Source organism: Eucalyptus grandis, chromosome 1 (assembly GCF_016545825.1).
Source record: "Eucalyptus grandis isolate ANBG69807.140 chromosome 1, ASM1654582v1, whole genome shotgun sequence".
Taxonomy (NCBI): Eukaryota; Viridiplantae; Streptophyta; class Magnoliopsida; order Myrtales; family Myrtaceae; genus Eucalyptus; species Eucalyptus grandis.
This window is the reverse complement of record NC_052612.1, coordinates 33,800,930-33,828,758: the sequence shown is the minus strand read 5'-3', so window position 1 is coordinate 33,828,758 and position 27,829 is coordinate 33,800,930. Positions and strand designations below refer to the sequence as shown.

The 27,829-nt window shown below is 41.1% G+C and overlaps 3 protein-coding genes across 3 annotated transcripts; all 3 read right to left on the bottom strand.

The window, feature by feature from the left end:
* Window positions 1–1,893: 1,893 nt before the first annotated feature.
* Window positions 1,894–9,889, bottom strand: LOC104434131 (membrane protein of ER body-like protein). Its single transcript, XM_010047104.3, has 8 exons — window positions 9,272–9,889; window positions 7,535–8,167; window positions 7,064–7,150; window positions 5,487–5,714; window positions 4,483–4,719; window positions 3,532–3,750; window positions 3,025–3,086; window positions 1,894–2,745 (listed from the first exon to the last, which is right to left on the bottom strand). Exons 1-8 carry the CDS (start codon window positions 9,759–9,761, stop codon window positions 2,287–2,289), a joined length of 2,415 nt encoding a protein of 804 aa, XP_010045406.2. The 5' UTR covers window positions 9,762–9,889; the 3' UTR covers window positions 1,894–2,286.
* Window positions 9,890–14,477: 4,588 nt separating this feature from the next.
* Window positions 14,478–18,701, bottom strand: LOC104434121. The gene is made up of 6 exons (XM_010047092.3): window positions 18,352–18,701; window positions 18,135–18,231; window positions 16,903–17,798; window positions 16,691–16,802; window positions 14,903–14,998; window positions 14,478–14,816 (listed from the first exon to the last, which is right to left on the bottom strand). The coding sequence occupies exons 1-6, from the start codon at window positions 18,495–18,497 to the stop codon at window positions 14,733–14,735; spliced, it is 1,431 nt and encodes a 476-aa protein (XP_010045394.2). The 5' UTR covers window positions 18,498–18,701; the 3' UTR covers window positions 14,478–14,732.
* Window positions 18,702–19,312: 611 nt separating this feature from the next.
* LOC104434114 (autophagy-related protein 13a) lies at window positions 19,313–23,988 on the bottom strand. Its single transcript, XM_010047081.3, has 4 exons — window positions 23,551–23,988; window positions 21,682–23,459; window positions 21,401–21,573; window positions 19,313–19,921 (listed from the first exon to the last, which is right to left on the bottom strand). The coding sequence occupies exons 2-4, from the start codon at window positions 22,972–22,974 to the stop codon at window positions 19,609–19,611; spliced, it is 1,779 nt and encodes a 592-aa protein (XP_010045383.2). The 5' UTR covers window positions 22,975–23,459; window positions 23,551–23,988; the 3' UTR covers window positions 19,313–19,608.
* Window positions 23,989–27,829: the final 3,841 nt, after the last annotated feature.

Sequence of the window (27,829 nt, the reverse complement as noted above, 5' to 3'; positions counted from 1 at the left end):
CGCCGACGACCCAACCTCCGGTGATCCACCGAAGCCGCTCAACCGTAGGTGAAGAAAGCGAGGAAAAGAAAAAAACAAAAAAAAAGAAAAGGAAAGGGAAATTAGGTAGTTTTATTTTCTTTTTCTATTTATTTTATTTTATTTCTTTTAAGTTTTAGAGTGATCTTTATTTCATGGATTTTGTAGGCATTATCCACGGGGTATTCCCTAAAATTATTGTAATTACTAATTTGATCCATAAGATGTCGGATCATTTTTTTAATTATATTATTTGTTGATAGTGTTTTAAGTGCTGAATCAGTGTAATTATTAATTTGATCCGTAAGAATTCGGATCAGGTTTTTAGTTATTTTGAACTTTTTGTCGTGATAATTAGGGTTAGGATAATCGTTAATTTGACCTGTGAGACAACATGTTATTTTTTCGATTATTTTAATCATTTATTTGATTGAATATCTTGATTGTTTAGATTTAGTTAATTGATTGTTTTTTGAAAACCACTAAAAATCTAAAAATATTTGAATTAGGATTCAATTTGTTTTGGAATATTTCTTGTTATCTTGCATATCTAGAATAGGATTTTATTCGAATTTAAAAAAAAAAAATCAAAAAAAAAGAAAGTGATTCATTTAGGTTGTTAGTTTTTTTATTTGAATTGCATGTTTCATTTTAAATTTAGATCATCTTTTAGATAAATTGCATCTTAGATTTAGATAATGTCTTAGTTTAAATTAGGATTTAATATGACTCTAATCCCTAGTTTAAATTAGATAGAATCTTAATCTAGCTAGATCACTTTGCATTTTTAAATTTCGAATTTCATAAAATTTGTCTTAGGATAAATTATTTGCAATTTCCAGGAATAGATTGCATTTTTAGAATAGAAAAATCATGTGCACGTTATATAGAATTAAGTCCATGAAATGCACGTCATTTTAGTGATTATTGTTAGGTTCATTTCTAATTAGAAATTGCCCGTCATTAGATTATGTCATTTAATAAATGTCGCTTGACATATAGCTCGCATGTCATTTTAGGTTAAATAATTTTGTATGTCATTGCATCGCATTGCATGTCATTAGAATTAGGTCATTTAGATTGCATTTAATTATTGCATTTCTTCATGTCATATAGTTTAGGTCATGTTGCCCCGTCATATTAGATTATTGGCATGCATCGCATGATTTTCATTAAATAAAGTGAAAATAAAATTGAGTAATTGCTTGTTAATTAGAAATCATATCTAGGGTTGCATGCGAATTTCGATTTAATAATGCAGATGCTTGCTCCTAGGTATGTTTTGCAATATTTAATTATTTTCTTGAGTGTTAAATTTGTGGTATGCGCACATGTATGATCACCTCACATGTTAGGAAGTTAGTTTAAAATCAATTCAATTGCCAAACATTTTTTAAAATAAAAAGAATGGTACCGAAAGGGCATTAGAGAAATCTAATGTAATCAAGTCCCCGCACTTTAGTTTTGCCGTTCGTAGGAGTAAAGTAATTCTCCCATTATTTTACTTAGGTGTCTAATCGACCTACCATAAACTGATTAGTGGCGACTCCTAAATAAAATCAATTTGCATGTTAAGAATTCAAACCTAAGTTGCGAATTGGTATGGGCTTGGGAGAGCCCAAGTTAAGTTTAGGCTTAACAATCCATTAACCTAGTTTTAGGTGGTGAACCCGCAAAAATTAGGTCGCGACACTAACCAAATTCGTTTACGTGCTGGGATTATGTCTTGATTGTTTCAAATTTTGCCCATCTCGCACTTAACTAAAAAAGAAGGAAAGAAAGAAGAAAAACGTCGACTCGTGCTTATGCAGAAGAAGAAATACGGGGCAACATGTCTAGGAGCATGATAGTTGCTTTCATGGACGCAATGATGCGTCAAGAGGAAAACAAGCACCGCAAGATGCCCTTGGCAATCGCCTTGAAGAGAGAACAGTTTATCGTCGAAGGAAAAGTAAAAATACAGAAGTTCACAGAAGGGCCATGTCCTTCATTTAGTTTATTTCCGGCTGTCGAGACGCGGAAAGGATATGGTAAATTTTCCTAGTATGAATTGTGAGGCATTCTCTTCTTACTAGAAACTATTCATCTAAGACATAACATGAGAATGAAGGAAGAGATGTGAAGGCGACGCCGGATCCTACTAGTTTCTCTAATCTTGGAAAGGAAAAAGAGTCGTGCCTTGGCATGACATGAATGAAACAACTACCTTCAGAATAAAACTGCTTCCGTCCACTCCGTGTTGGAAGTGCTCTTTGAGATCCCATGACTTCAGTAGGATGCCCATCCAGACTGCATCGTTCCAGTCTCCAAAGCCCCGGTCCCAGACAGAGATGAGGTCGAATTGAACCAGCCGAGCTTCGTGAGAAGCTCGTCAATCAGTTCGCCGACTAAGAAAGAGATTCCTGATGCCATGAACCCCATAATGACATAGTGTAGCACTGTCTCAAAGTAAGCTTTAGGCGGCTTCCTGACATAGGCTTTCCCTATGGCAAGTAGAAAAATGCATAACAGAGAAGCAGCCGCAACGGCAGCCAGCTTGTAATCCCTATTGTCACTCTCCCTAAATGAGAATGCATAAGTGATTGGAGCCACGCAGCCAAAGATTATAAAGGATAAAATGGCTACTATTGCGTGCCGGGGAAAGTGTTGTCTCTTTCCTAGCACCTCTTGGTACCGGTCTACCTGTTCGGCACCTTGACTGGGCTGCTCATTCTTCAACTCTCTAAGCTGCAAAAACTTACCTTTATTACAACGAGAGCTGGACACAAGTTAGCCAAAGCTAACACGTAATGATAAGTTCTCACATCCTCGAATAGATTGGCTTTATTACAAGAAGATGCGGTTCTGATTTTAATTAACACATCCTCAAGTCCTTTTGGGACGAAGTTTCTATTGGCAAAGCAACTTAGTAAATTTTAGAAGAAATCGGCGATGTGATAAATATTATGTGGGAAGATGTAAAGATCACTACGAGATGCCTGACATGGATAAAAGAGAATTACTCACGTTATGGCCAATGACGATAAGTCCTCCAAACAGATTAGCTAATCCCAAACCTAAGGTGTTCACTGCATTTGTATATGAAAAAGTTTAGAGAACAGTAAGAAACCCTGAGAACCGAAATGCAGTAAACTTATTCATAGCGAAACTATTTCTAAGAAAAGTAAACACAGAAACACAGTCAGGCAACATCATCGACATCTAACGGTACAGTTAGGCACCAAAGAATAAAAAACATAGGCGGAAGTAATGTGAACCAAACAAAAAACTAACACAAGGATGGAGTAAACTTGCAGGGCACTAAGCAATCAACTCAGAAATTTTGAACGGTAAAATCAAACATCACATGTATGCAGCTTTTTACGTTAAATATGTCAGAAATTTTTATAAGATAAAATAAGCCAAATTTTGAAATGAACCCAAATGTATTTCAGATTTGTGTGAAGTTGGGATACACATGAAGGATAAGCAGTTTAGAGCACATTACTCAGTGGACGAAATTTGGGTACATACATGTGGCGGCACCAGCTCCCGCTGCAGATGACACAACAGCTAGACTTGTTATTGATTCTATCAAGCCACCGTAGACAATGCTCTTTAAAATATCCCATTCACGAGGTTGATGAGGTTGAACAACTGGTGGCTCTTCGGATAGTGTCTGAGTTCCAGGTTGTGCTGCAACATCACTTGTGGGTGCCGTGAGTGTGTCAATCTCAACTATCACGTCACCTTCTGCATTTGTGATGATACAAAGTCATGACTTAATAATCGAGCTATGAGTAGGTGCAGAAATATTGTTGTAAGAAGTCTATTCAGAGGAGAGAGAGTGAGCAGAAACCCAGAAAAGTCGGCGAGTGGTGACTTGCACCTTAATTGAAAATCTCCTAACAAAATAGTTTTCACAACTGGCTCTGGCAAGGTTAAAGAGCAGTAAGCATGAATATTCTGTCAATGAGATGTACTAATGTCACACGTAACCTTCTCTGCTAGTGAAGGAACCATAAAAGTTCACAGGAGTTACCCTTTCAGGAACAGGAGCTCCTAAACAAGAACTTATACAGATTCCAGCTACAGAGAAATTAAAGGGATTACGAATGGCGTTCAGTAGAACCGGCAAAAGCATCCCAATATTTAAGCAGCACTCTTGGAAAATGGATGATTACACAACAAGCGCATGGGTTATCAACAGAGAGATGAATACAGACACACGACATGTAATAGAACAGTGATTAGGCCAGCAGTAGTAAGTCTGAGTGAAGACACGCCAAGTTTGTTAGTATGTCAACAGGAGTGCCTGCATCGTGTGGACAAGTTTGTGTGTGCATTCTCCAATTACATGCTACAGAGACCAAGAAGGCACCAATTTCACATACCATTTTTGACAGCATCTCTTAATTCTTTTCCAACATTAATTGCTTGTTGGATATTTTACATGTTGCCTTAATTTAGTTGCAGAGTCCTCACCTTTCTGTGGTTCAGCTGGAGATGGTTGAGCTGGGGATGGTTTAACCCCTGTAATTGCAGGAGGAGCACTCACAGCAGGTAATTCTTCTGTGTTTTCCGTAATGGGTTTTGGGTAAATCTCTTTTGAAGTTGTTCCAACCACTGGCACAGTAGGCGTTGAAGGTGGTATCAGTTCAACAGTCAGGGGTTTTGTATTTGCATCTTCAGGAGATTGTCCATTAGCTGCCAAGGTTTCACCTGAAATTGATGTCACCAAAAGCTCCAGCATTTCAATAACACATCATACAAAAGACATAATGAGATTCACTTCTTAAATTAAACTAAACTAGATTCAATTAATACCACACAGCATTACTTTGCAGCATTTTATCAAGAAAATAATGCACTTCAAATATCGCTATATTGAAGCATAATTTAGACCTTAATTCTCCTGGAGCCAGGTCTAACACCTTGAGTATGGTGATTGTAACTGGAATTCTTGCTCTGTGGTTAACACTATAGAGATAGTTCTGATTTTATCAAAGACTAGTATGTTTGACTCATTAAATTCTGTCCAGGTTGATTGTTCTGATATTTTCTTCTCTGCTTTTTCTTACCTTTTCTGCTTGAAGATAATGACTATTCAGAGTCGGGATTAATATCTGAGGACTTGCTGACAAGCCCCAATTGTTTTAGTTTAGAGGGAAGGGGAGAATATTGAGCTGTAAGTCCATTGAACATTTCTAACGGTCATTCACTTTCTTTCTTCCATGGATAAGAGGAAAAGATTTCCAGGACAACCGAGGTAGCCTTTATCTGGTTCATCATGCACCAAATCCATACATCTAATAATGGCAAGAGAAGAGATAGAAAAGATCAGATGAATCCTTTTTCTTTCTGGATATATACTTATTATATATGTCTGAAAAGGCAAATAATTAGCTTTGTTTTGTTCTCCATGCACATTTGGCACCAATGAAAATACTAAATTCTTAGAAAAATGACCCAAAGGAACATCCACTTACCAGGATCTCGTTCTGTATTGATGCTGGATTCCTTGTTCAAGTCATTCGTTTCCTTTTCAATTTCCATGGGTTGAGTGACTTTGCTATTCAGCAGCCCCGTATCAGATGGTACTTCAGTGGTTCTGGGAGTGCCCTCAGTTGGTGAGACAAAAGCATCCGGATGCTCAGTTACTTTAGTTGAATCTGTATGCTCTATGTGCATCTGTGATGTCTCTGTCACAGCATTATCTGCAACGACATCAAGAAAACAGTCGATAAAATTAATTCACCTTGCCTGAAATATGATTGTAACACAGTCCGTCATTAGAATGTTGCTGTTGATTTAACATGCTTACAGAAAAATGAAGTAATAAGACAGCATGGTGTACTGAACATATGAATATGTTTAGAAGATTTAGTGGGCATTCTCAATATCTTCTACTAAAATTGATGTGAAATTATGCCTTAAAAACTTAGTAAACAATAGACACCACAGTGACAAGTTTCCGGTGAGTGTAAGCGCACGCTGCAGTCTCTCTCTTTCATAGATTAAAATAACTCTTTCCAAGACAACCAATGCAGTCCTAAGTAGCACCGACACCGACACCAACACTGACATGCGATACAACACGACATGACACGTCGACACGTCATTTTTCAAAAAATAGAGGATTTCAATGTATTGGGACACGTATATTAAATGTATATTTTTATATATACATGATAAATTATAATTAAATTAATTTGATTCAAATCCTCAAATAAATAAATAATTAAAAAAGCCTAGAATGAATTTACACTAAAAACATTAATCCACCATTTGTTAATATCATTCATTATATTAATTTGACAAATTCAACTACATTTCTTTCTAATAGTTCATAAAATTTGGAAAAAGAAGAAGAAGAAGAAGCAATCCATGTTCCACTATTAAATTTGACATTTAACGATAAGTCGAATAAAAAATGCACATTTCACCATCAAAAGATAGGGTTTTCTTTCTCCCTTTTTATAGTTTTATATTATTATATCTTCATATTTTGACCCCTAAGTTATTGAAGATTTCTAAAATTGATCCCGTGTATGTCGAAATCGCATGTCGGGAGAGTTGACCGAGTGTCGGACACATATCAGGGCGTCTGACACTGACATACAGGCTCTTAGAGAGTGTCTGTGGTTCTTTGATGCAGTCCCTATTTATATTGAAAAGCATATCGAAAGAATCCATATCACGTTGTTGTCAAAGAGCTTTTACTAAATGAGGATGATAAGTTCTATGCCGCAGATGCACGGAGTTTGCAGTGTCAGAAGGACATGCAAGTATGAGAATGACAGCAACTGTTGGTCCTTAATAAAGCTCATATAGGCATGCACATTTTCGAAGCTGTTTTACTGAATGTAAAGCTGTGAAGTTGTAAGAATTTTTTTCTTTTTTTAATTTTTTTTTTTATGGTTACAGGAATTGGTTGCAGTGTAAGAAGTTGTAAGAACTTTTCTGGCAAATGCTCATGATGGAATTGGTTAATCATGGACTGCAGGGCAACAGAAATAACTGGTATCCCCTTCCATGGAGCCAAAAAAAGAGAAGAATGTACTACCTTTTGCCACGGGTACCTCTGAAGGATCTGGCAGTTTTTTAGCATCTTCTCTCTCTTTAAAAGGCCAGAACAATTTAAATCCGTCTCCTGCTAAGAAAAAAAAGTAGTTCAGTTCCCACTCTATGATTGAACACTAAACACAACATGGAGAGAGAACATAATCCTCTCAGTTCATTGTTTAGTCTTGAAGTCTCAGTTCTTAGAAACTTTGCCATTTGCTTGGCTTCTTTGGTATCACACCTGTTGATATGGATTCCAAATAGATAATTACAATCTGTTACAAAAGATTTTCTTAGTAAGTTTTAAGTAGCTCATACTCAAGGATTCCTAAACGTGTTCTTAACCAACAGAAAGAGTCATATCTGTGACAAACCAAGTTGTAAGCAGTACAGAGAATTAGAAGGTGCTTAAAAGAAATAAGTATTCAGCACAAATTATGAGCTTCCATAGCAATGAGAAATGGAAAAATACCTTTGGGAATGAAAATACTGAAACATGACAGACATCTAAAAGCTTCTCGATCCCTATCATCAGGTTGATCATTGACTGCAGGCGTTGGAATATTTATGACTGCAGGAGTTGGAGCCTCATTGATGCCAATAGTAATTGGTTTAAGATCCTCCTTTACCGCAGTTCCAGCTTGAGCATGTAGTTGAGAGCCAGTTGTTTTTCCAATTTTGTCACTGTGACGCACATAGCGCGGCTTCCGTTTCTTTCTCCGAAGGATTACCCTTCTTGTTATACAAGAACGACAATTGGGACAGTATAAATCATGAGTATTTTGCTTCTCCAGTACCTTCTTGACATCAAATTCTGTCTCTTCAGGGTTGAGTTCTTCTATCAGATCAACTTCTTCAACTACTTTACTCTCCTTAGAATATGTGTTTGTCTCTTCAGATGACTTTCTTGGAGACAATAAAGCGGAGTCCAAAAATATCTCATCTTCAGAAATTCCTTCATCTTGATGATCAACCTGAGAGCTTAGAAAAGCGCTGAACGTCTCTGTTGCAACATCTGAAGCTTCATGCACTGTCTCCGTTTCATATGAAACTCGTTTAATATCGCTGTATTCCGTCTTGACAATTGTTTGGATGGATTCTGTACCTGCAGTGGTTCGGAAGACAAGCATTGTCATCAATTGCTTATCCAGAGTGGCATGCAAGTCCCCATCATGATTAAGTAGCTAATGCAAGATATAACAGCATCCTGTGACCATCTATAGGTACACCCATCAATCATCAGGTTAGACTGTCTTTCACCTTGGAGAAACTCACGTTCAAAGAAATGCAGCTCTCAAGAGATAAGCTAACTTGAATTAGTTAATCAGTAAATGCTCCATAGGTCGGAAGCTCGTAAGGATTACAGGCTATAAATTACATCAACCAGCGCAAGCCCTCGAGAGTCACCAGGGGAATTTCCTCATTCAAGTGCAGTGCAGATGGAATCACAGACAGAAACCACTACTATGCCATAAAATCTATGCCCTAGCAATCAGTTTTTATAATCACACACATTGCCATCTAGTCTAACACGAGCCCAACTCCTTCTCTTCTTTCCCATCAACAAAGAATGCATCTCTCTAATCATGTCTACTCACAGAAAGCTAGAGCGTCAAGAACGAGATGAGCGTTCAACATTGGAACTACCCAGAAAATGGATCGAGACGATGTTACCAATAAAGAACTCAAGAATCACCCAGATACTCAAAGAGGCTCACAGGTAAAAGAGGAACCTTGTCAAGCTGGATCAAACGGAGTCCAATGGGACTAATCCTCCATTGCGAAGTCCAACACAAATTTGCTAATGAAGCAGATCAAATTAAGCGACGGAAAGACAAAAGATTGGGGGAGTCGAGTGAGTGAGTGAAAGAGGGTCCGTTTCTCACACTCCACCGGCCAGACAAAGACCCGGGGCATTTTGGTTAATATATTATTATCGAGCTGGAGCACGCTTACAGGCAAAGATCACTGTACGGGTCAGAAGTAAGAAGCAAGAAAGTCCACCCTTTACGTAAAAAAGAAGGGAATGATTTGTGCAGGATTGCAAAATTTAACAGAAAAAAAATGCAGTTCCTCTTTCAAACATTCGACGTACCACATTCACTGTCACATCGCGTGAAATTGATGAGACGAATGTGATGGCGCGAGTTGAAAATCCTATGCTACATGAGTTGTTCGAATTGAGTGATATCGCTAGCGGTTTGCTTACCTCGTCCGCTGTCGAAGTGAACGGTGTTGGTCCAGGTCGACTCATTCACTTTGACCTCACTGTGGAAGTGGGGTTCTGTCTTCGCCGCTGGTGCAAGAACCGCGACATCTCTCTTTCCGTTCGTACCGCCATTGCTCCCATTCTCATCCACTTCGTCTCGCTCCGGTGCGGCTTCTCGTTCTTCTCCTGGTTCTTGCTCTGCTTCTGTCTCTGGTCCCTCTGGTCCCTTCTCTTCAACATCATTTTCCCCACCATTCACCTCCTCAACCCATTCTTGTCCTGCTTCCGGCTCTTCTTCTGCATGGGTGCCATTCTTGCTGGACCTGCTGCTGTCTGTACTGGAATCGCCATTCCCAGAAACACCACCTTCATGGACACCATATTTTCGCGTCGTGGACTGCCTTCTCAGCAGACCCACTTCTTCTTCCTCCACTTCCACTTTCAGATCATATTCTTCTCCCTCTTGTTGCAGCTTAGCTGAAGCCTCCATCGGCAGCGAGACAGAGAGACAGAGAGACGCGAGATACGAGATGCGAGGAAGATAGACCCACCAAACTGCCACTGCTCAGATTTGCCTTTGTCTACGCTTAACGGGGAGGCTTCAGGCAATGGACTGAGGCTTCGATGACTTGTTTAGTCCACACACCACCACCATTTATCATTTATCTGGGTCAACGTCAACCATAATATTTTAACAAAAGAAGACCAAACAAGCAGTAACTCGTGTCACGTGCATATCAAGACCAGACCAGACCAGACCGTGCGGCGCGAGCGCGTGAAGCGCTGAACGAACTGTGCGAGTTCTTGACAACACCTCTGCAGCTCTTGTCCATCTCTCTCTCTCTCTCTCTCTCATATCTCATCACTTCCCCAACTACCAATAAAAAAAAATTATTAGCATAGTCAGCAGAACTTGTCCATAGAAAACAAATTCGACATTATTATTTGGCAGTAAGTGGAAATTGGGAATGTGTTGCATGCGCTTGATCTGTATCTTCAAGTGTGAATTCCAGGACCACATGTGGATAGAAGAATCCCAGAGCAGATTATAATAAAATAAACGCCACAGTAATGCGAACGCCTTGAAAGTCGCGTTAGCATTAATCACGAATCTCCCTAGAGTCCCAGAAGGAGGCCGCATTTTGATGACAATAAAATATGACCATGCTTTGAAAAAAATGGTTCTTTTTAAGATCTTTCGACGGTAAAACCAATTCTGAATCCTGGGTCTTCGCATTTTTTATCAATACGATCGCGAATGACGATGACAGATGTGCGAAGCGATGCACATGGGAAAAGAACAAGAACCCCCCTGGCGCTTTTGAATGACTTCATCACGTTTGCCAAAAGCTGTGTAAGTTTCGCCTGTCATTAGTTCATTTTATATTTCCGCGATGGGATCGCGGAGACTCGTTTATGGGATGCGATCGCCCCGACCGTGTCTCGTGCAAACCCGATCGCATTTGGGTTCACGTCCCAGGAGGAAAAAGGGCAGTTTAATCAGGAATCAACGAGATGGCGATCTGTTACTTTCTTTAGTGCTCGAGTGGTACAGGTTCAGATTGAAAACGAAGTACCACGAGCAGGGTAAGATCTCGAATGCAAGCAGAATCTCCCACCTAACTTTCTTACGTCCCTTTCTCTCTCGGAAGGACAAATGATACTGAATTAGGACGCTCGTGCAACACATGTTGTTTCTTTTATTCCATGGTCCCGCACACAATCAAAGCTCTGAAGCTACTAAGGTTGGCTCGGTTATGGCCAGGTCATCGTCTTCCGCTCATCACATCAGGGGAGAAACCATCAAAGAACTTGGTCCCGGCCTTCCATTTCAGGAGATGAGGATAACCCCTTATTTAATGCACAGAGGGCCGACTTTTTAAGGGTTTTTCTCTTTTTTGGCTCCGAAAACTTTATGCTGCTGCAGCCACCCCTCGTGGATGGGATTTTGCTGATTTCGAGGCTGTAAGGATCCGGGAGCATCTGCTTTGGGCCGAGGCCTATATAATTTTTAAACGCATTATAAAAAATAAAGAACCCAAGCATTATCAACTAAACATATGAGGTATGAGACATATCCCTCTATACTTATTGGTAGGGGTGAGCGGGTCCAGGATGGGTAGGGTCTAGATCTGGACCCCATTCCCTACCCCGTTATAATCGTTCTCCTTTTATGAACCATGTTCCCTACCCTTGTTTTTTTGGGCCTTGTTCCTTCCCACCCTTTTTTTTCGGTCCGGAACGGGGTTGACTGTTTATATTGGAACCTATTTTGCAACCGTCCATCTATACGATTTCGAATTTTATTTTAATACATGAAAAAACAACATAATTCTTTTAATTTATATTGAAATATTAAGCGTTATTAATAAATAAATTTCTACCTCATTTCGTATATATTAATCAAATCCTAAGTTGTTCACTCGAGATTAAGTTGCGATAATTTAGCAATTCTACTCGGGGTTTTTCTTTGTGGATCACTCGGCAAGGGGCCTTCTTCGGTCCTTGGAAAAAAGAAACACGAAAAAAAAAGGGAGGAAAAGCTTGAGAGTCAAGGTCAATGTCAGGAGGCAGAGGAGACGTGGGCAGCGTGGAGAGGGACGTGAGGGAGACGTGACAAGCCGGCAGGGAGAAAAGAAAAAAGAAGAAATAGAACAGTGTACTGTTCATCTTCTTCACGGGCTCCCTCCGCACGCCATAGCCGCCGACCGCTGCGCCTGCGTCGCCGCGGCCGCACCACCGCGCCACCGCCGGAGCCCCCTCACCCGCGAGCTCGCACCGCCACTCGTCGCCCCTGCTGTGGCCGCGACGACCCGACACCTCTGACCGCCCGAAGCTTCGTCGCCGTCGCCCTTGCCCCTGTGAAGCCGCCACTGCACCAGCACCGCCGCTTGGCTCCTCGCGACACCAGCAACCAGTGAAGCCGCAAGGTCGACAAGAAGGCGTACAATCCGGTTCTCAAACCGGTTCCCGAACCGGTCCGGTCGATCCGGTTCCCGTGTGGGTAATCCCTCGGAACCGGTTCCCGGACCGGTTCAAACCGGTTCTGACTTTTGGGAACCGGTTCCCGGACCGGTTTCAATGGGAACCGGTTCCCGACCCTGTTTTCCGAGCGGGCCGGTCCGGGAACCGGGTTTACCCGGTCCGGTTGCACACCCCTACTTATTGGGTCTAGGTCATCACATTCTTCACCTCTTCAGGCACAACGTGCTCGCTATGGTGTTATGGTACCACACATTGCTTCAAGCACACTGTGTCCATTATGATTCCACACAATGTGGGAGTCTGTACCCGTTATGATCACATACGTTGTGAGAGACCATTATATATATATATATATATATATATATATATATATTGTTTGCTTTGGACCTCATTGAGCCTCACGGTTTTGTTCGTATGGGCTTTGTCCAAAAAATGTATATGTACAAGTAGAGAACAAAGCCAGTTCAGAACTCTCCATAAGCGATGTGAAATAAGAGACGCGCCCTCTCCCAACAGACGTCCAAGGATCGAGACATGGACGTACTACCATCCCTCCTCCTCACTCATTGCCTGAGCTATCACACTCTCCACCCCTTAGGAGCTACGTCCTCATTATGTCCTAACATGGGGTCAAGAGTCCACTTTGAAACCCCTGGGGTTATCATTGTGTAAAAGTAGAAAACCCAAGCTTTATTAACTAGCTTGGGACTCCCCCATAGACAATGTGGGTGTTTATTGCTAGTATTTGTTTGCAAGACTCTTTTCCCCGTGGAATGGATTTGCAAAGGAGAGATGCTATGGCGCTTAGCCTTGCTTGTATATTGCTAAGGCGTTACACTAGACTGTCCCTCCGTACTTCCCACTCTAGGTCGTCACGAAGGTCATTGCTGCAACTATCAATTCAAATCACGAGAGGATGTGTTGTGCATGTGTAGCGTTTGGTAAATACTTATGGAGGAGGGTATTGGTTTACATCGTCTGGGAAGTTACCAACAAGTTAGGTAGCAAAGATGGGGTCGCACCAACTCCGAATTGGTAATTATGTTTAGCGCTTAAAAATTGGATCTTGATGTGCTCAAAGCTTTTAAGTTTTCAACCTTATGTTGCGAAATGGCCACATCTCTTCAATTCCATCGAAACATACAAGATCAATTTCCTTTTATTTTTATGTTACCATGCGACCATTATGTCTAAATTTGACCCAAAATAGCGAAACATAATTTGGTCTACTACTCCTCTTTTAGAATAGCAAGTAAATAAATCACATTAAAACGTAAATGATCGATTTTCTTTTTATGTTACCATGCGACCACTGTGTCTATATTTGACCCAAACTAGCGAAACATAATTTGGTCTACCATTTCTCTTTTAGAACAGCGACTAAATGGCAATGTCCGCTAAGTTTATCTTGGAATGGATTGATAGTCATTTCTGGCTAGCTAGGCATGACAAAACATCCCAAAGAAAGCACGTACCTAAACTCGACTGACTCATTCGACATGGTATCGAAGTCGACTTTATTAAATCCCTTAATGCGTTGGACCTCTAGATGCGCAACAAGACACCTCTTTTGTTTTGAAAGCTTTGAGTCGGGTCTCAATGCCGTTTAAACTGTGATTGGCTATCTCAATCTATGCCAAACTCAAACAAGGTTTTCAAATAATGGCGTGCCTACCATGCTGGCTATGTATATGGGAGGTTGGCTATCAGTCTAACCAACTCGGGCAGCCTGAGGAGTTAACCGAGTAAACGCAAGAACCGATTCGTACTTCATTGGCCCCCAGTACGTTCGTGGTCTCGCAAAAGTAAAACAAATGACCATGCTCTAGACCACAATCAGTGTGGTCCAGCAAGGACAGATGCTAAGCTTCATTGTTTTTTCAAAAGGCGCCGCAAAAATAGGACCAAGCACACACCCCACGTCCATATATTTCTGAAAGATTAATGCCTAAACCCATGCTGCGTTGATGAGTGCATTTAAGAAATACTGGGGACACCAAAGTCACGCCCAGGAAGACAACTATAATGCCAAGTTCCTTCTTTTATGTTTATATATATGTACACATCTATTTCAAGATCCCGCCTTCAGTTCCTGGATCCTGAGAGATCCAAAATATCCTGCACAAATCCAGGAACAGATTTCTTCTCGAGCATAGAGTGAGAAATGGTACATCTGGCCCTGTTCGATCCTCCTTCAAGGTCATTCCAGCGATAGAGCTTATTAAGAGTGCAATCTTTCAGAAATATATTGCAATCACTATTAGTTCAAAGACAGCTTATACATATACAATATTTATGTCAGTCTTGCTATCTAGCACCACATTTTTCCTTTTGGTGCCTTGACAGCAGTGCGTCGATCTTGTTATGTGCAACATTGCATCATTCCTCATTCGATGTGGTCAAAAAGCAAAATACCATGACCTTAAATATGGTCGGCAATACCTCACAGAGGCGCCAGTCAACTTTCTATTCATCTCTAGATTTCAATGTAGACACTGTCCATTGTTTTGAGCTGCTCCAACTCTTCTCCTTTTGCAATTCCGGGATCAATATAACATAACTGAAACGAATGATTGAATCAGGCAATTCAGGACTATAGTCATGACTTCAGGATTTAGCAAAAGAATCCCGGAAAAACAGTCTTACCTGGTATTGTGGCTTCTTCAGAGTACGAATGCCCCTTTTGATAAGCTTCTGCCACCCGGCATTTCTTTTCAGTGATCTTTCCAGTGTAGCTGTTCTCTACATAAACACACAAACAAATCATAATTAATTTGACAAGTAAGAAGCATTTTGCAATTGATCATGCACAAGTCTAGCCAAACTATAACTTTGACTATCGTGCAATGAAGTGATCAATGTTCGGGCAATTAAACAATGAATGATAATCCCTGAATAACTGATTACTGTGGACTTGAATATCCAAAACACTTGATGATATTAACCACTCCACTCTATGAGGATTATGAATTTTTAATTACTCTGAAGCAAAAGGCAAGATATCTTTCAAATTTGCCGAACCAACAGGCAACAATATACCTCTCCACTCTATTAAGGATTATGAACTTTTAATTACTCTGAAGCAGAAAGTAAGACATCTTTAAAATTTGCTGAACCAACAGGCAAGAATACACACACACTCACAGAAAAGAAATTTGACTGAATGTTTTGAAAACTACTGTGAAGTCAAAATATTATCTATAAGCATTTTGATTGTGAGGTTCTTGCGTAGGTGAATTTTTTAGTTTGCAGGGGCGAGAGGAGAGGGTGTTCAAAGTGGATTAATCTTATCAATGCCATAGGCTCATGATAACTCGCTAACAGAAATGACAAACCAATACTATTATTCAGATCTTTTGCTTTCCAAGGACCTCTACCCATTCTCAAAATTTTTTGCCGATAATATTCATGATCAGTATTCACACATTCAGGTAGAGTGCTAGACTGCTTTTTCTTAATATATGTTCTACCTTATCTGCCATTTTTCTTTTAACAAGGCTCTTCTAATGCATTTAAGTTTCAGAAGAGGCATTCCAATTGTGACCTACCCAATGTTCCTTCTCCACTTCTTACTTTAAGAAGAAGCATCATGTTTTCTTCCTCCCCAAGCTTCATTCATCATTCTGTCTCCTTTGTCCGTCAAAAACATCAGTTGGCCATGACAAAACTTCTGCTTTGAGTGAGGTACTTTATATGATATAGCTTTTTGTTAGAATCCTCTAATGCTGTGTTAAGAACACTCCAAAATAGAGTTTGATCAGTCCCAAGCTACGTAGGTACCAGACCGAGAACATAGAACCTACCCTATCAAAGAGGGTTCCTGGTATGTGAAACTGAGAACTGGAAGGTTCCCTTAGGACCAACCAGGAACTGGCTCAACTCTAAACAAATTTTATGCAATAATTCTTAATTAAGGAAAACACTTCATGTAACAACCCTTAGCATAGTGGTTAAAGCACTGATAGAGTACCTAGGCCACCTAGATTTGATCCCCATGTCTAACTTATTCGTTATATTTTTAACAAAGTAAAAATAGGTTATAATTACAGTACAAAACCGGAAACCAAACCGGCCCAAGGCTGGTTCTCTGCCCTTTCATCCATGAACCTACTTGGGCCCCTTGTGAACATGCATAGAACCAATCGGGTAAGGCAGGTTGGGTTTGGTAGCAACCTGAAAGTTCTACTGCAAAATCTAACTAGGTTAACAATATTGCTATCTTGGATAAAGACCTCCCCATACTTTCTGATATCCCATCACAACAGTCTAAAGCTCCCAGTCCTTACTTGAACATATTTCACATGCAACTTTTGGGTGGTGCCAGGACACATCCAACGGTATTTTACGCATTAGTAACAAATTCACACACCTTTATTTTATACCTTTTGAAAATAGAGATAAGGGATAATTCACTACCACAATATGGATACTTACATGAGCAGGGTCGAGTACTAAGAGATTGTATTTCTGTATCCCCTTCGGTTGATGAATGACTTGAATCCCAACGATGGTTCTTGAATGTCCATCATGTTGAAAATAAAGAGGCCTGCTCACAAAAGCACTCAAATATGTATTTATCAGAAACCAGAGATCCAGGCATTACTTGATATGATCAGGATCAACATTATAAAAAGGCAATCACTTACGTCTTTCTGCTAATTGAGACACAACTGAAAGAATTATCTATGAAGCTTTTATCCGAAAAGTATCTCCACACCCAATCAGTAAGGACCTCCTGACCCTTACTAGATCTGGCAGAACTTATGCCCAGATCCTCATTACTTCTATCTGAAACTTGATCAGGCTGAATGTAAGAACAGCCAGTGTGCCCTATGGAGGAACAAACTTCAGGAGAAATCCGTTTCCTCTTGGCTAAATATCTATCCATTGGGCCATGAATCTGAACTGCATTTTTTTTCCCTCTTGCTTCCACATTTTCTGAGTCTATTCTGGAACCAGGAACAGAAAGAAAGAGTGATTCAAGGTTCTTTGGACCAAAATCCACTATCCTTGCCCGAAGCCCAAAAGAACGAAAAAGGGCAGCACATTCAGTAGTTCCAATCCAACTACTAGAACCGTAGATCTTGTGATTGAAATGTTCTGATCCAACTTCATCAAAGCCCCTTTTCCAAGCAATCTCGAGCCATCTCTGAAGCGACACGATATCAGGAACAAATCCTGAACCACCAAATAGCCCCTCTTTTGCTTCCTGCCTTTCCACTAGTAAGTGAGAGCTGAGCATTTGGATATTACGCCAACCACAGCCCCAGCCAACATCCTCAGATTCAATGCTCTCAAAATGATCGAGGTAACTACAAATTATACATGTAGACTTCTCAGCTTCTGATTCAAGACGTCTCTTTAACAGGGCCATTAAACCATCTTCAATTTTGTAGAAGCTACTTATCGTTTGCAAACTGACTAGAAGGAAGATCTCATCCTCCACATCCCCAGGCGTCCTTCCATCACACCTTGTCGCCTCCACTTCAGCAGCTTTATGACAGTTCACTTCCTTCAACTTATCTGTTCCCAGTCGATCGGTCTATGAAACAAACATCAAAGTCACTGAAATTAGCATTACGGGCATGCCCATAAACAAAAAAGAAACACATATCTATTGCAGCAAACTCCCTTCTTTCTAAGCACATTCTGTATGTTGGTATTTGCACAAAAGTAAACACCTTTTTATGCTAACAACGGTTCTTGTTCTTCTCCAATCCGATGTATATGTTCACTCCTAATAAATTTCTTCTCGGTTTCAAGATAATGGTGTAAATCCCACGTTGTTCGTTGGACAAATCGTACAATTTGCGCATGAACACACAACTGCACATTGAGAGCATATATAATCCCATATAAACAAAATCCACAGGATTACCATGGTAAGAGGCGGACTCGGAGGGGCGATCGCAATTCGCCGCGCCAGCTCCGCGTCCTCGGCAGCTTCTTCATCCTCGAAATGGCCGTTCGCGTGCCTGCATTAACGATTCAACCCCCCAAAATCAACGCTCCACGCCAAAAAAGCTAGAGCCCCCGCCAGCGTCGAGCTCTCTAGCAGCTGAAAACGCCATCAAGAACGGAAAAGAATCCGTCACCTTTCAAGCTCCCCGCACGGCACGCTCAGGCTACAGAACGGGCAGCTCGATAGATCGTCCATGGCGCATTCCTTTTCTTCTTCTTCTTCTTCTTCGCTCGCGCGCCTCGAGAGCGAGGGAAGTTCCTGGTCCGCTTCACGCGTCATTCAGATATCAGCGCCAAAAAAACAAGAATCCCGCGGCCGGTCTTCTTGGTGTTCCCGTACCCTCGAAAGGAGGACCGTCAAAGTTCAAAACTTGAACCCGCTCCAATCCTCGAACTGGACTATGGAGATCGAAGCATCGATGCGACGTTTGATTTTACTGTAGAGAGAGCGAGAGAGAGAGAGAGAGAGAGGAGGAGAACAGAGCAGAATCGAAGGAGCGAGGCAGACTTCTGGTTGAAGATGGGCCGATGGGCCGATGGGCCCAGGAGAAGAAATCACGTTCTCGATCCATGAAGGATCCATCGCAACTTGTGACGAGAAAATAATCTCACCTTTGCAGCTTTGGCTTGATCCATTCATGTCGAACGATGCATCAGAAAGAGATGGAATCTAGAACTTTTAAAAAGGAGAAACCCCCTCTTTATTTTTCCTTTCGATTTCGACCCTTTTAGATGTGTAAAGATGGTGTAGATCAAATGAGATGCTCGGCTAGGCGGTGACTTGATCGATGACTGTGTTGGGAGCGTCGGTGAACCGTGATCTAATTGACTGCAATGATGTGGTGTTGCGGGGATCATTCGTTTTGACTTTAATTGCTCGTTATTGTGTGATCATTGCATATCAACCGGATTTTCTACTAGTTGTCCTGCAAATGGAGCCTTTATGCGGATGGATCATATGTCAAGTTTCCAAATCAATCACGGTTTTCTCGTTCAACACAAATTATTCTGTGTCTGCAACAAATCTTGGTATTCTAACAACATAACGGAGTACCTGTTAAGACATGAGATGCACTCTTTCGAGTCATATCCAAATAAGAAGATGTACGGAAGCAAAGCTATTATAGACTGATTTCAGCTTATATGAGTTTGGTACCATCTAATGATACACGAGGAATACAAAGGCAAGGCTAAATCAATGCCCACAATCAGTTTCGCAGTCATTTTTATGTACACAAGCTCAACTCTTATCTTCGCCAATGTCTGTATTCTTTCCAGTGTACAACCACCACCTCAGCTGCTCCTATAACTTGCTCTCGGCAATTTGTAATTCGTGATGCCCTCTGTCCACTGGAAAACAAGGTACCTTCATATACAACATGAGGTGAAGGTCAAGCTTCTTCTTTGGTTATGACACGAGCTCCGCTTTTTGAGAGTAAGATGTTCTTCATTTCTCGGTAACTCCGAAGCTCCTCCAGCGCATCTGTGGTCTTGCGTGGCATAAAGAATCCTGAGGCTGTAGCCACAGCTCCCTCTTGTTCCGTGTTCAAGGACTGGGTTGAGTAACAACTGGCATCTTGTTGAAGTGGAGGCGCTGCTCTTAACATTTGAACGAGCATCCCGACAGCAGCACCTTGCGATTTTGTGCCCATAGGTAACGATGATGAAGTGGACTCTGAACCTTCTCTGCCATCACCAGTATTGCTACAGAATGAAGATAGACGATTGTAAGGTAAGATTCAGATCACACGAATCTCACAAGGACCATGCAAATGAACTACCTCGAAGCTATCCCATGGATCAGGCACTATGACTGACATTGTTTAATTGGTACTTGCGGAAAGTACGCCCCAAAAATTGGAGACTGAAAATGGGGCATGGCAACTCTTGCATAAAACAATAGTACTTCACAGATGTAAACAAAAATTCCAAGCAATTAATTTTGGGCTCATCTAACACGAGTCAGGTTTCATTTCCTCTGTACATCACAACATACAAGCAAAATGATCTTTAAGTATTTTCACTTTCTAGATCTTTTCTGGAGAGGAATACATGAGACCTGGCAGTTGTAAATTCTGTGATATGCCAAAGCAGTGGGCAGCAAAGCATAGCACACAATACAGTCCACTAAATATATGGACTCCCATCATGTACAGGGAACCATTGGCTTAGCAATTAGCAGATTGTATATTGTAGTTTATCAGAAAGATCTCGGGGAACAAAAAAAAAAAAATGTTCTGTGAAGTCAGCAAGTAAACTTTAACCAGTACTCGTATGAAAATTGTGTACATCAAATTCTAATTGAAAAGCATATCACACAGGCAATCTTTGTTTCTTAAAGCTATATCATCCCTTTGAAAGCTACTGGTTCAACCAAGCTCAGCTGCATTTCCAATAACAACAGCTTTTGCAGCTGCCATTCTAAAAGAAATGTAGTCTTTAAGTATTTTCAGTTTTTAAATCTTTTCTGGACAGAAACACATGAGACCTGGCAGTTGTAATGACTGAGATATCTCAGGGCAGTGGGCAACTAAGCATAGTGCAAAATACAGTCCAATAGATATTCCAACTCCCATCATGTACAGGGGTCCGTTGGCTCAGCAATATGCAGATTGTATATCATAGTTTATCAGAAAGATCTAGGGGAACACTTTAACCGGCACTTGCATGAAAATTCTGTACATCAAATTATAATTGAAAAGCATTTCGCACAGGCAATCCTGGTTTTCTTAAAGCTATCTCATCCCCTTTGAAAGCTACTGGTTCTACCATGCTCAGCTGCATCCCCAATATCAACAGCTTTTACAGCTGCCATTCTAGACTAGATAGAAATGGCTGTACGTACTTTACTAAAGGATCCCCATAGTTCCTTCACTACGGTTAAGCCTTTTTTTTGCCCTTCATCAAGTTAATAGGTGATTGCTCTTATCAGATGAGAATATGATTGACAGATGATTCGGGCCAAAGCCCCTTGATGCATATGAAGAATTGATACCGAAACTTGTGCTCTTAAAGTAGAACTCAAATTGAAAGCATAACCATTCACCAATCCATGGATCACATTTAATACACCATTCACACCAAGCTATAATCCAAAAGCACACCGGGTATAGAGACACAGAAAAATTTATATGCAGGCGAATGTACAATTGAAATCAAGAGAAACAAATGGCCAGAAAGTACCTGGCTGGTGGATCAACATCATCAACATCGAAAGGGCATGAAAAGTCACCATCATCCAAATCATCTTGGAAAGACAATCTACTAGAACTTTGAGAAAACCCTATGCGCGGAGAGCCACTTGAAGATAACAAGCCTGAAAACCGCCCCGAATCATCTCGACCATCTCTTGTGACCTACCAAAAGGAATTACATTTGGCTTCAGCAAATATGCTACAGATTGTTACTCTCGTATTGAGAAAAAAATGCACGGATCAACAAGTAGCTAGAGTAGAGGGCATTACCTTCTGATTAACATAGTGGTAATGCAACTCCCCAGATCTCAAAGATTCCGGTCTCCGGAATGATCTGTGTCCAGATGGGGACTCTTGGGATGAGGGGTCAAGCCTTGTGTGCCTAGGTGATAGAGGGGGAAGAGAATGTCTATTTGGATCAGAAAAGTTTGGAGATAAGTATCTTGCATTTCCACTTGCTGTTGGATGTGGAATGGTCATAGGAGCGGTTTCTGACCGTCCACGATTTCTGCCAACACTACCGCTGGAAAAGTATGCTGGCGGAGAAGGGGAAGGAGATGGAGAGAAAGGGGGTGACAGTTGGTACTCTTCATAGCTATTAACTCTTTGAGATGGGGATCTATAGCTTTGAGCTCGTTGAGAATACATGTCAGTAGGAGGAGATGGAGAACCATATGCACCGTATGTAGGTGGGGACCCACCAAGGGAATGACCTTGTGAAAACGGAGCTGGTCTGTGGAATCCACTTGTCCAGCTGTGTGGACGTTGAAATGGTGCTGAAGAAGGTTGCCCTACTCCACTTGAAGGAAAAGATGTAGCTTGAACACCCTTACCAAAAGAGGGGAATGACCTAAGTGGGTCAGTGGCAGGACTACCTACGTAATCAGTAATAATCCTCGGAATCATCGAAGTTGCAGGCTCCAGGTTGAAATCAGACAATGTCTTGCGATATGAAACAGCTACACTAAAACGTCCTGAAGAGGTCTCCACAGGAGCAAAAGTATATTCTTTCATCATCTCCCCCTCTGCCCGTGAGAACGGATTACAAAAGGTAGATACTTTGTATATGAGATTTACATTATATGTCTGGCTCGATGAACTTAGCTGCCGAAATGTCCTGTAAGCTGGGAGGAGTCTCATTTGCGAATAAAGAGAACGTAATAGTACAATCAACTTCTTGTATATCTTCTTGTGAAGAGAAGAATCATTGATATTAGGAGTAACTCTAGGAGACTCATAATGAACAACCCACCTTTCTATGACCGTCTCAACAGATGCTTTTATAGCAGAGTAAGCATCGACAGATGATGAATTAGGCCCCTCGTGAACAAGTATTATGTCGATAATCATTGGGTCCATTAAATTCCTGTGCCAAAAGTTCAAGTTTTCCAGGGCAGCAGGACGGTCCCCCAACACTAAGTTAAACCATTTGTCATTCTTTCTCGCTCGAGAAACTGATGTACGGCGGTCGCTTCTTTGATCATTCGGATGAAGAGAAGGAATCCTGGAATCCAAAATAATGTGCAAACTCTTTAACAGAAACTGCGATACTATCTGATCCATTTTGCAGCACCAATTTTACTTTCAGTAGGTAGTCCTATTGATCTCACAACACATATCAAATGACTGTAGATTGTTCCGGGCCCAGATGAACACACTAGCACCACCACTACCAGAAGTGATCTCACCCTCACCACAAGCTTGAATGAAAATCTACTTATATTATCAGAACTTTACAGGTCAGGAAAAATCTTATCCTCACCAGATGCTTCCATTATATTCCCATGCTAACAAGTTCCTCTCAAGAGCATTAGTTAAGTTGAATGGAACAATCATCAGCTCAAGATAAAGAAGAAACAATCTCTACGCGACATGTCGTTCAAGCAGAGACCCGATCAAACAATCCCCGAATCCTCGATCCTCATAAAACCCAAGATTAACACGATTCTAATGAACAGATCAAGCACAAAACCATCACCAAAAAGTCCCTCACTTTTGATCCAACCACACCAAGAAACCAACCTCCCAGATAAACCAGATCGACGAACCTGCTCAAGAAAGATCGACCCGCCACGTCAAAAAAACACAAAAACGAAACTTTCGAGCAGAACCCGACGAGAAAGAGAGAAAGAAACTTACCCGGAAAAGAAGAAACGGCGAATTCACAAGCGGAGGAACGGCAAAGATTGCGTGCACCAGAAACGGACGCGATCGGAAGGAGGAAAAATTGGGACCAAAACCAAGAAAAGTCCCCCAAATTCCGCCAGCCGGATCCGACTCAAACGACGGGTAGTATCATCGCATCATCGATCCGTCGATCGAATTCGAGCGCGGAGTGCAGAGGCTTCCGACCCGTCTTCGCATCATCGAACGACAAGAACACGCAGCAATTCGCTCCCCATTCTCCCATCGAAGAGAACTCTTTCTCTCTCTCTCTCTCTCTCTCTCTGACTCGCTTTCTTGATTGTCTTTGCCTAGTAAAACAGTACAAGCAAGACCATTATTTTAAAGGCAAAATCATTGCGCCCCCGCGTCAATGATGGCGCCTGGTGATAAGATGGACAGGACCCAACAAAGGAAAAGAAAAAGGGGAGTCGCAGGTTCTTTCTTATTACCGTCTTTGCACCGGATCTTTATTCATTAACGTGCGAAGCCTCGTGTCGCTTCCTCAGGAACTCCCAAGAGAAAAAAGAAGGAAAGCGTGTGGTTTGCTCTGTACGCAAGGACGGATCTGTCCTTATCCGGGCGCTCGGCTTCGGTTGGGATCGTCCACGTGATTGCAGGCGTCGCGAGCGATCGCGACGACAGCTCTGTCGGAGGTGGCGATCAGCGCGCGTGGAATTTTGCTTTCCCCGACGACTGCGGCAGTACCAAGGTTCGAAAATTCGATAGACCGAGAGATTCGGTGAGGGATTTTGTTTAGATGTGTGCGTGATTAGCCTTCCCTTGCGTGGGAAATCAATGTCTGGTTTTGGTTTGGTGTGAGGGACAAGCAATGTCGAGAGGACGAGGACCGTCGATCGCGTTTCCCATCTTTGCTTCGTGTACCGTTGATGTGTTGTTGAATGTACAGTATGGGCGGTGCTACGGTGCTTTTAAACGCGCATGACCCCCGCGCTATCAATCAATTGCTATCATATTTTTGGAGGGCAAGCGTGTGATCAGAAGGAATGTGCTGTAAAGTTGCCAAAGCAATCGATTCATGTATGGATTTTGAGGATAATGAAACCGACCAGCGCACATAATGGTACCGAATTATTGCACGATTATTCTCCATACACTGATCAAATGTTTTGGTGGAACATGGACATCATCGGCACGAGCACTACTATGCCATGACACTTGTTCACTCTAGCATGAGCACCATCTAATCGCTCAAATGCATGGATAGCATTCGCTCGTTTTAATATTCCATTGACTTATACGTGCGCACACGCACGTGGTCGAGCTATTTCCTCAAATTTATTGCAATTAATCTTTCAATTTTATCAATTAAATCATAAACCTTTACCTTTTGCTGATTGAGTTCATCTAGCATATTTTAGTTGAAATTCGCTGATGTGTACGTTGATTATCTTACATAATATAACCATCGTTGACATGTATAATTTTTAATTTTTTTTTTCTTATTTTTTCTTCTTCTTCCTTTTTATCTTCTTTTGTAAGTGGTCAAGCAAGATAGCTTCACCCACGTGAGGGTTGTTGTTGCCCGCCAAGGGCAAGGCCTACCTGGACAAGGGCAAGGCCAATGCGCCTCAACAAAAAAAAAAAAAAAAAGGACAAAAACAAAAAGAAAAAATTTAGAAGTAAGAGAATAAAATTGGAAATTAAAACATCATTAAAAATTATTCACGTCAATGTTGATTATGCTATATTGGATGGTTGACATTCACATTAGTGAATTCCGATCAAAATTGGCTGGATAGACTCAATCGGCGAGATATGAAAATATTTAAGACTCAATTGGTAAAATTAAAAAAAAAAAAAAAATTATGAGTGAATAGATAAAATATTTTTATGTTTAAGATTTTTTAAACAATTTCCCTATAGGATCGAAACAAAAACATGCAATTATGACACAAAACGACAAGTCGGGAACGGCATGGCCTGGTGGAGAAAGCCAAGTTGGGTAACCTCTCAATTAGGGAGTAATCAAAGCCCCAAATGACGTTTGTCTTCTACGGTAGAAAGATAATTGATGGAGACCCGATGCCTTTTCCGAAATTGGACCGGAATCATTAAACCATTCGGCCCACTATAACCGTGTCTTAATTTCACAAGTTGGGTCATTACTTTAAGACCCTTTTCTCTGACTTTGCACACGAGCCAAAGAATCATCTTTAATTAAAAATTACCCCTAAAGTAAAGAGGGCCTAATAACGATGAGATCAAAGTCGCTTTCCTCTATTGATTAATTAAGAGGGAGGAAAAAGCCTAATCAAAGACAACCTTGGCGGCCCACCTATCTATAACTCTCCCTTTGTTACCGGTTTACCGTGATTCTACTTTGATTCTACTTTGAATTTTCAATTCCCCTACCTACAACGAGAGGCCAACGATTATAGTATAATCGCAGAAATGATTTGATTATCCTCCAACTTTGGCCGGCACACAGATAACGCTTCTCTCATCTAACTCTGCGTGCTGAAATTACCCTTCTAATTATCTATTATGGTTCTCCGAAATCGCCGGCGAGGCGGCGATGCTTTCGAGGGTTGCTGCACGCAATCAGTACTCGAAAACCCTAATGCAAATCAAGCCTTTTTTTGATTGGGGGTGAAAGCTGATGCTCTTCTAGGATTCCTCTGTACATCCCTGCGGTCCCCCCCGTCGATTGCCCTTTTTTTTTATTTGAGCGGGGCTCCTCCTAAAGAGGTGAGAAGGCACCGGCCGCCAATTGCATTTCAATGCAAAACCACAGATGCTAATTTGATACACTTGTAACTTTCCCATCACAAAAAAAAAAAATGTAATGGGGACCTCGATTATAATTGGGCCTCCTTCCTCCACCATTGGAGAATTCCTAGCCTCAAGAAGGGCAAACTCAAAGAAGCATGGTCTCATCTTTGGTTTGGGTTAATTTGTCTACCAACCTCATAGTTTTTGCTTTTTCTTGTTAATCTTTGGCGAAAAAGCTGGCATGGCGGAAAAAGAAAAGGGGCAAACAAAGGAATCATTGGCTTCACTAATCAAATTCTCGATTCCCTTTTCACGAATGTTTTCATTTCATAACCACAGTTCTACCATGTTTGGTGCGTGCGAGAAAAGGAGAGTGAAACGTGCCTCGTCTTTTTTAGTTCCTCGCCTCTAAAATCATACAATGCACGGTAATATGGGAAATCAAAAGGAAAAGATAATTAAGGAAAGGGGAGTCTAAAGAATGACAACGCATTGTCCAAATCATCATTTGAACACGAAACTCTTGTTGAGTCTACTATTAACTCTTGCTATAAATGAGGACCTCATGTTTGTGTTATGAATGAGTATGTATGTCTTTGTCTCAACAAGGGACGGAACAATAGCTTTTGCATCAAGTTCAGCAATTGACGCACGTTCTAAATGCGTGTTCCAAAGGAAGGTAATAATTATAATTTGATTAAATTAAACATCATTGGCCTATACATATAAAATAAAATTTGAAAAAAAGGAGGAGGAAACAAGGAGAAACTTTTTACGGAACAAGTATGAGATGGGATTGAGTTTATGAACATGAGTTTATGAACACAAGAGGAGCAACGGTACTAGTAGATCGATCCGTAGCCAAGAAGTCAGATCGTGCCTATGAAACCTTAGAAAAAGATTATGTCGATAATGGTTCCACAATTTTTTTTTCTGTTTTGTTAGATAAAGATCGACTAATGCAGTAGTACTAGGTTGTTCGAATATTCGATAAATCGAGTGATTCGGTAAAGGGATTTATTTACATATGTGTATGATTAGCCTGCCTTGCGTTGGAAATCAATGTCTGATTTTGGCGTGAGGGACAAGTAATGTCGAAAGGATAAGGACTGTCGATCGCATTTTTCATCTCGCTGCATGCATCGTCGATGTCTCGTTGTATCATGTATGTAGAGTATAGAGGAGCGATGGTGCTTCCAAAGGCGCGTGACCCCATCGCTATCAATCTATAGCATTATCTTTCCGGAGGACAAGCGTGTAATCAGAAGGAATGTGCTGTAAAGTTACCAAAGCAATCGATTCATGTATGGGTTTTAAAGGATATTGAGATCGATCCGGGCACATCAATATAGCATGGTCATTCTCTACGCACATATCAGATTTTTGGTGGAACATGGACATGATGGGCACGAGCACAACTATGCCACGGCACTTGTTCGCTCTGGCACGAGCACCATCTAATTGCTCGAATGTATGGACATCATTTGATCATTTTAATACTCCACTTGGTTATATATCT

Coding starts and splice junctions, on each gene's coding strand:
- LOC104434121 (XM_010047092.3), bottom strand. CDS start 18,497: ATGACGCGTGAAGCGGACCAGGAACTTCCCTCGCTCTCGAGGCGCGCG. Junction 16,803..16,902: donor GTCTCAATTAGCAGAAAGAC/GTAAGTGATTGC, acceptor TTTTGTGAGCAG/GCCTCTTTATTTTCAACATG. Junction 14,999..16,690: donor TAGTACTCGACCCTGCTCAT/GTAAGTATCCAT, acceptor GTGTTTATGTAG/AGAACAGCTACACTGGAAAG.
- LOC104434114 (XM_010047081.3), bottom strand. CDS start 22,974: ATGGATCAGATAGTATCGCAGTTTCTGTTAAAGAGTTTGCACATTATT. Junction 21,574..21,681: donor ACCACTATGTTAATCAGAAG/GTAATGCCCTCT, acceptor TCCTTTTGGTAG/GTCACAAGAGATGGTCGAGA. Junction 19,922..21,400: donor GATGTTGATCCACCAGCCAG/GTACTTTCTGGC, acceptor TTCATTCTGTAG/CAATACTGGTGATGGCAGAG.
- LOC104434131 (XM_010047104.3), bottom strand. CDS start 9,761: ATGGAGGCTTCAGCTAAGCTGCAACAAGAGGGAGAAGAATATGATCTG. Junction 4,720..5,486: donor CAATACAGAACGAGATCCTG/GTAAGTGGATGT, acceptor CATCAATTTCAG/GTGAAACCTTGGCAGCTAAT. Junction 3,087..3,531: donor GGGAGCTGGTGCCGCCACAT/GTATGTACCCAA, acceptor ATACAAATGCAG/TGAACACCTTAGGTTTGGGA.